Source organism: Anneissia japonica, unplaced genomic scaffold (assembly GCF_011630105.1).
Source record: "Anneissia japonica isolate Jap-2015-1 unplaced genomic scaffold, ASM1163010v1 scaffold287964_len165734_cov163, whole genome shotgun sequence".
In the NCBI taxonomy this organism is placed as follows: Eukaryota; Metazoa; Echinodermata; class Crinoidea; order Comatulida; family Comatulidae; genus Anneissia; species Anneissia japonica.
The window spans coordinates 88233-96549 of NW_022735416.1; the positions used below are offsets into that span (position 1 = coordinate 88233).

Here is an 8317-nt window from a genome sequence, read left to right on the forward strand (position 1 = left end):
AGGTGGTGGTTTCATGAGGAATATTGTGCCAGGCGGAGTGCACAGGAGAGTGGTAATGTGGAATTGAAATTGACGAAATGCAGGATTATAAAATAGCTTTACACTTTTTTTTTAAAGACTAGTAAACCATTGCTGTTTTTAAACTATAATTTGCTGTTTCATATTACTAAAACCTTTTTTTTTTTTATTGATTTACAAACTAGTGAATGTTTTTTGTTTTGTTTTATGAAATGAATAGCGACCAAGTTTTTTTTACTATGAATAGCGAACCCCCCCCCCTTTTTTTTCATTTTTAAATGCGGACCTTTTTTTTTTTTTTTTTTTTTTTTTTTTTTTGCTTTTGTTTTGGGGTCCATGGTCAGCGAACCTCTTTTTTATTATCAATAGCGAACCTCTTTTCTTTTTTTTTTATTATGAATAGGGAACCTCTTCTTATATTATGACTAGCAAACCTTATAAATGATGGCCCTTTATTATATTATGAGTAGCGGATCCTTTTTCTTGATTATGACTAGCGAACCTTATTCCTTGTGGTCCTTTTATTAAATTATCACTAGTGACCCCTTTCCTTGATTATGACTAGCGAACCTTATGAATAGCGGTCCTTTTTTTTATGAATAGCGAACCCTTTTCTTCATTATGAATAGCGACCCTATGGTATAGGGTAAGCTAATGTTATGAATAACGAACCTTATGAATAATGAACCTTATGAATAGCAAACCTTATGACTAGCGAGTTTGACCCGTTCTCACCCACTAAAAGCATTTATTTGGCTACTCTCGGGTAGGTTAAAATCACAAACCTGTGAACAAATGGATATCTCAATTCATTCGTACCACTATACCCATTAGAATTCTTATTCAAAATATCAAATACGTTTTTTGTTTTGCATTGATCCTGCACTCTGTATTGCGATGTGATGTACCAAGTGATTTTCTGAAAGAACACAAATTGAATCTTGAGTCTTGAATCAAATAGTATGAATCGAAGTCCAACATTAATCTACAATCTCAAACATTTATTATTATTATTATTATTATTAATAATAATAATAATAATAATAATAATAATAATAATAATAATAATAATTATTATTATTATTATTATTTTCTTTTGTGTTAAAATTTTGTAAACAGAAGCAGCACTGTATACAGTGAAATACCCCATTGCATGATGGTGTTTGTGGTGTGGTATGTGATGATGTATGACAATGACAATGACGACCACGGTGTTGATATTGTTAAAACTATAATAGGCCCTATTGTTTTTAATCAGGAGTACGCAAAATGCAATTCTTTATATTAAAAATTCTATACTGCAAAGACAAAAGAACAACATTCCCTATTAATTCGCTCCATTAATTCTCTCCTCTGACATCCTCCCAGCAAACACAAAACGTTCTTATAAAGTTCGCGAACGTGGTTGGTAGGCGTATGTCACAAAACAACTTTCACACAAACGTTGTGAAATTAGGTTATAAGTACGTACATAATGGTATAAATCTTCTTGAGTTGAGTATATCGTTTATTTATTGACATGTCAAGGTTCATATTTACGTCAATGTTATTCAAGACATTCAATCAAGAATTCACTGGTTGTGAATGGATACATCAACAAACTGTACGTTCTTATAACGTAAAATTGTTAGTTGGGCTGTTTAAATTTTGTGATATGGACATTATACTGTAATTTATAAATACTACTGTGGGGTTCACCGATAAGTTTGACTTATAAAACAAACTCCGAAAAAAGTGATACAAGCCATTATTGATTCTATATTTCGAACTTTATTAGTTCATCCTCAGGAATAAATTATGTACACAATTAGACTTACTTATAAGTTGCAAGGCAAGCCTACCAATTATGCAGAGAATAACCAATCAAATTGTGGAGAGTAAAAGTAGGCCTATTATGTACAGATCAAAGAGGTATGAACAATTAAGCTATAACAAGATAGTGTGACACTGTAGATCAAAGATAATTTAAGACAATGATAATTCTTTAGACGCTTTCAATCCATTGTTAAGAATAGGATTGTGCTTTCTAATAGCAAACGCTTCTTTAAACAAAAGAAAGATTCCAATTGTTAGAGCTGATCAATCATCTAGTACTGTTGAAATATAGGCCTAAATTATTAATAGATGGATTTATAGTATCATTATTAACATCAGTCAAATCTTTTCACCAATAATTATGCTTAAAGCCTTCATCACATGAGCTAATATGCTCATAAATTACACTATTAGATATAGTTGCATGTTAACTTTTAAGACGAGTGACGAGGCACCGGTCAGTTTTTCACTGTTGCAACCAGGACATTTGAAATGATATTAGTCCACCAGAAATACGGATTTGAAGCACCAAAGTTGGACATAATTGCAACAAAACGTTTTTTTATGAATATATATATAGTTAAATTTTAAATCTACAACATACAAAAAGTTTACCAAAATATACCCACGGGAAAGGTGATTTTTATAGCAAAGAAAACTGAACTATTTCACTGGGCTTATACGCTCTGCCTACGATGTGTGTGCTGTGCCTTGGTTACGAAGCGCTTTAATTTGATTTCCCGCTGACGCTATTGGCTACGTTCAGACCTGTGAGATACGCCAGGCGTATCTAACGCCGGGCGTACGTTAATCCATGGCGTAACTAGCGAGATGTCCAGACTGGGCGATTAATGAACGCTAGCGTAAGTATTCGCGCGAAATATTCGTACTCGTAATTCGCGCATTATTTTCTGTTTACATCTAGGTTTATTTTGATTGGTCAAATCTTGGCTGAGTTCAAAATCACCGATGCATGACTGTCGTAAATCAGTGGCGTACGCTAATCTGGGGTCTGTTGCTGGATTACCGTACGCCAGTGATTGCGCGATAATACTGGCGTTCGCTACGCCGCGCACAAGTTCACACCACTCGATTAACGTTACGCTAGCGTAAGTCGTTGTGTCTGAACATAGCCTTTGATTGGTTAACATACCTTCAACAGTCTGCGCGTACTCCTTTACGCAACACGTATGTACGTACGCAAGTTTGTACGTACGTCACGTCCCAGAATGTAAACACGGGAGTAAAACTGAAATTGTTAGATAGTAACCTCTGTAATATTTAATTTCACAGGGTAGATGGTTCTACGACAATAATTCAATTTTAATCTTAAATACTGATAGGTACGATTAATTGACAAATTGTTAGGCCTGCCCAGTGTGTGCTATAAAATTTTATAGCCAATACAATAAAACAAATTTATTGGCAAATAGTGTAAAACAATTGCTGATATTTTAAGAAATATAATAATGACTGATAATTGATTTATTTGAAAGGCCTACTATTCTACTCTCTTCATATAAAGAAAATGTTGGAAATCACGTAAATTCAGGATTCGATGCCGAATTACTGTATAATGCCTTGTCTTCTGGTGAATAGCATGGACGGGGGTGACAGGCGACACGTACCCAACTATTTTAAGGGGGTGGTCCCTCGAATGTATAGTTTCCCTTTTAGTTCAATTTATAAACCATTTTTTATTGTAATTATTTTTGTTAATTATTAAAATTAATATTCATGAGGTAATAATACGGATAGAAAAATACGCCCTCAGTCGGCCAGTGTTATCAGTGTAGATCAGTGATCTAGTTTTATTATGTAATGCATTAATTAGGTAAGATCAATGACAACGCAGATCACAAATTAACAATTCTGAACCCATGTTTATGAGCAATTAACAGTCAATGACAATGTTATGTGCACTTTGTTGAGTTTTGCTTACTTGAATGGACTGAAATATACTTTGTTCCTATGACAAAAATATTTAATTTTCTTAGTAAAAATTAAATACCCAAGGATTTGAACGGAATACCCAAGAACCCAAGACCAAGTCAAAGTACCCAAGATCTTGGGTAAATACCCAAGCAGTGGTCACGCTGCCGGCCGGCAACAAACAGATATGACCTACGTTGACCTAAATGTTGACCAATCTTAATCAAGAAAAGTTTGAAAACCGCAGTACGTACTGTGTAAAAGTCTACTTTCAAATAGTGCGGAACTTTTGGTTATGAAAAACACCTTTATGTACGTCCTATTTTGGTAAACTTTTAGTATGTTGTTTTACATATAATTAAGTTTATATTTAGAACATAAAACGTTTTGTTGCAATTTTGTCCAGTCAAATCCGTATTTCTGGTGGACTATATAGGCCTAGAGCTGATTATACTCCTGTACTACCAGTAATCAATTGACCCGTAGCAGCCGGAGCGCTGACCTTGATCCCGGTGTCAACAAACCCATGTGCTCTAGATACAGAATAACAATAACAAAAAAGGTTATTGATTGGTCGACTTCCGCGTCCACAAACGAACGCCATGTTCTGAATGTTATACGTGCGCCCTGTACAGCTGGTCTGTGCTTGTTTCCTAGGTAGGCTGAGCGAAGGATGGTGGGCAGGCAGTGATTTATAAACAAACATCCCTGTTTTGAAATATATATATACATGTATATATATTATAAACACCTTGTTGATCATGCAGTGTCCTGATCACCATGTGTCGTCTGTGCACCACCACTGTGCCACAATGACCGGTGTTCCTTCGTTCTTTAAAAACCTTACTATTGGCGGGCTGTCAGCAATCATAGCCAAGGTTGCTGTGGCTCCCCTTGAACGAGTGCAGTTATTGTTGCAGGTGGGTTAGACATTTTTTATATTATTATGTTTTCAGTACCCTAAGCCTAATGTATGCAGCATGCACTTAACTGGGCTATAGGACTCTGGGGCCAGGCTAGATAAAGATAGGGATAGGAGTAGTAAGGGGATACTGATCGATACCTCGGGAAGAGTCATGGAGAAAACACTGATCATCATTGTAAAAACTATTTTTATTTCATTGCTTTGACATATATCGATATTTCACAGCCTTATTCTTTTAACTTAATAACAGTGAAATCCTTCTTTGCTTAACATTTTCATTGCGGTAACTTTCAAACTCACTTATTTTGGCCATGTAGATCAAATTTCCTGTTACAGCACAACAACTTGACCTGAAAATACTGGCGACCAAAAACGTATGACCTTCATTTTTTTTTAAACCTATTTTTTTTAACTTGGCATTTTGCAACTTTTACTTTAACACAGACTACAGCATAGAAGTAGACCTGTGTACTGTTAAAATACTAGACGAACCTGGGCCTTCTTTCCAGATGGGATTAAGATCAGCTATGATTGAGCTCTAATCTCCCAATATGGGATAACACTTTTTTTCAGTTATTTGGAGCTTTATAGGTTAGTTTAATCGATTTTATCAAAACGAAATCCAGGGTATCCATAAGCAGATCATAAACAATTCTGTAAATTACTATACTATCGTTAAAAAGCATCTTAATAACCAGGAAAAGGCGCAACATTGATCATATCACAATTTTTGGTTTTGAAATACTGAAGATAGCAATTTTGGCACCACAAAACCAACTTGTAAAGCTATATCCAGATATCAAATTTTCTTTGACAAAAAAATGTTGTATGCACATCTATAGTCATAATGTGCCTGTATGGTCATGATGTCATCATTACCAAATTTTGGCATGTCTCATTTTTTTTCCAAATAAAACTTGAGTCTTTGGACAGGGTTTCAAACACTAAATATGTAGTTTTAAACATCTTAAAATGTCCAGCAACTTTCATGTATTTTTTTTTCTCATAACAGGTACAACCAACGCTGGAAATTCCACCCAACAAACGATACAAGGGACTTATTGATTGTATGATTAGAATTCCCAAGGAGCAAGGTTTCTTCTCACTTTGGCGTGGTAACACAGCAAATGTGATTCGGTCTTTTCCAGCACAAGCACTCGGTTTTGCTTTCAAAGATAAATACAAACTAATCTTTCTAGACGGTGTCAACTACAGTAAAAATTTCTACCGATATTTGTGTGGTAACCTTGCTGCTGGAGGAGCAGCCGGTGGTACAGCAATGTGCTTTGTGTACCCGCTTGATTTTGCAAGGACTAGACTCGGTGCTGACCTGGGCAAAACTGCTACTGAGCGAGAATTTTCAGGAATTTTTGACTGTGCTCGAAAAATATTTCGTACAGACGGAGTAATTGGATTTTATAGAGGATTCTCAGTAGCGATTCATGGATTTGTAATTTACAGGGCAGCTTATTTTGGAATTTATGATACACTGAAAGAATCTCTGCCAGCATCCAGAAGGTCCTCTGTGGTGTTGTCTTTAGCAATTGCTGAGGTTGCTATGATTTTCAGCCAGATTAGCTATCCCTTTGATACAGTACGGAGAAGGATGATGATGCAGAGTGGGCGACCAGAGTCTGAGATGCTCTACAAAAGTGCAATGCATTGCTGGCGGAAGATCTATCGTGAAGAAGGGGTGAAAGCATTTTTTCGGGGAATCGTTTCAAACTTTTTGAAGAGTACGGGTAGTGCATTAGTACTTGTGATGTATGATCAGCTACATAGATTAATTTGAATCCCACATGCATGGTGTATTCATTTGGAACTGATCTTGGGGGAAAAAATGGACACAAGTGAAAATGCTGTATACTTACTGTAGCTACCTCAACTAAATGTGCTAACAGACAAGGCTACTGCATTGTTCTGAAAACATATGTGGTACGCTGCATCCACAGAACAGAACAATGATAGACTTCTTATAATTATATATACTCTTATGTTGAAGTCAATATATTTTTTAATGGATATTATTTAATTGCTAATTCATAATGCGCATTCATTGATGCATTTGAATAATCATTCATCATGTGTATATCATAGATCAGTTGTAAAATTCCAAGTGTATAAATTGTACTTAATATACAAACATTGAATATAGTTAAATTCATATAAGTTGTCCCCATAATAATTAAATTTAGTATAAAGAAAATTCAATTCTTATATTAATTCTCATATTAATTAATTTGGTAATATTGTCGAAAATATAAAAATAGTGGCCCTCCCTTCCTAAATAAAATATTTTGCAATCTAGGTAACCTCAAACCCATCTGGATATTTAAGCATCTAAAATTTGATTGAGGCCCTTGTCACAAAGGCTGTATACTGTTCAACGACATTGATATCAAAGTAGCTTTAACAATTTGTACAAAAATATAAAAACAATTCATAAGGTTAAGAAAATTAGTGCAAGTTGTTCAGCTGCATAATTAGGGTCTTCCTTCCTTCCACACCAATAGAAAGATTTAAAAAAAAAAGTGTAACTTTAGCCACACAGGTTGAATAAAAATATCAATATACGGCATGTGCATTCCATCTTATCAGATTTTGTATAATTTCTCAGTACTATGTTTTATAACAATACTACAAAGAGCATTGAAGTGTGCCATATTTTGTGTAGTAATTTATATTACATTGTTAGTACGAGTTACCAAGTAGTATATTTTGGTTTGTGAAATGTGCTAATTTCTAGGTTATTTGTTAGAGGTACTTTTTAAGTTATGAGTGAGTGTAAAGTCAAATACCCCAACATCACAATAATTTGCAATGATATAAAAATAATTCTGTTATTTTGTTTGAATATGTTAAGATCATATTAAACATTGTTATTCTAAGCTGTAGAGTTTGGAACAAGCTGTTCAGCTGGATAATTAGTCTTCCTTCCTTCCTTCCTTCCATGTCTGTAGGACGATGAATATAAGATAATTCCACCCACACCAGAGTAGAAATATCGCTATAACAGTTGATGCATTCCGATATCTCAGTACTATGTTGTATGACATTATTTTAGATGACACCATCGTAATCTTCCATATTCTGTTATTGTAGTACATGAGTTCACCAAACTGTTTTGTGGTTTGTAAAATGTGATAATTTATCGTTTATAATAAAATAAGGTTTTAACTCTCATTGATTCTCTTTATTTGTTCTTTTAGCTAAGCTTATGTCACCCTTTCTTCTTGACTCAACTAGTTGCCGTCATCATCATACATGTCGCTCGCAATTCTGCTACTACAAGCATCTAGTTGCCCAGAGTGCTGATGTCGCTTTCAACTAGATTTTCTACAAACTTGTTAGCATGTAACACTCCAAAAATTTGATCGTTGGCAAACATTGCCATGCCCAGTTAATAGGCTAGAGTTTTTATAATATTATTTTCACATGATCATTCAGTTGGTTTTATTTGCAGAAAATGAGCAATGGACCTTTTTGGAGTGTCAAACTTGCCAACTGACCAATCAGAACAGAACCACAAATACCTGCATGTGCCACAAATGCACATATTTTTTTACACTGTTTTGTGGGAACCTTAGCAACCATATCCAAGGGGTGGAGCTTAGCAGAAAGGAGCAT

At 34.8% G+C, this 8317-nt stretch overlaps 1 protein-coding gene across 1 annotated transcript; it reads left to right on the plus strand.

Moving 5' to 3' along the window:
- Window positions 1-4370: 4370 nt before the first annotated feature.
- On the plus strand, window positions 4371-7873 carry LOC117116576 (ADP/ATP translocase 3-like). Its single transcript, XM_033260642.1, has 2 exons — window positions 4371-4685; window positions 5703-7873. The coding sequence occupies exons 1-2, from the start codon at window positions 4527-4529 to the stop codon at window positions 6480-6482; spliced, it is 939 nt and encodes a 312-aa protein (XP_033116533.1). The 5' UTR covers window positions 4371-4526; the 3' UTR covers window positions 6483-7873.
- The last annotated feature ends 444 nt before the right edge of the window (window positions 7874-8317 follow it).

Excerpts from the sequence above, each read along its gene's own strand:
- LOC117116576 (XM_033260642.1), top strand. The coding sequence starts at position 4,527 with ATGCAGTGTCCTGATCACCATGTGTCGTCTGTGCACCACCACTGTGCC. Across the intron at positions 4,686-5,702 it reads GAGTGCAGTTATTGTTGCAG|GTACAACCAACGCTGGAAAT; the intron begins GTGGGTTAGACA and ends TTCTCATAACAG.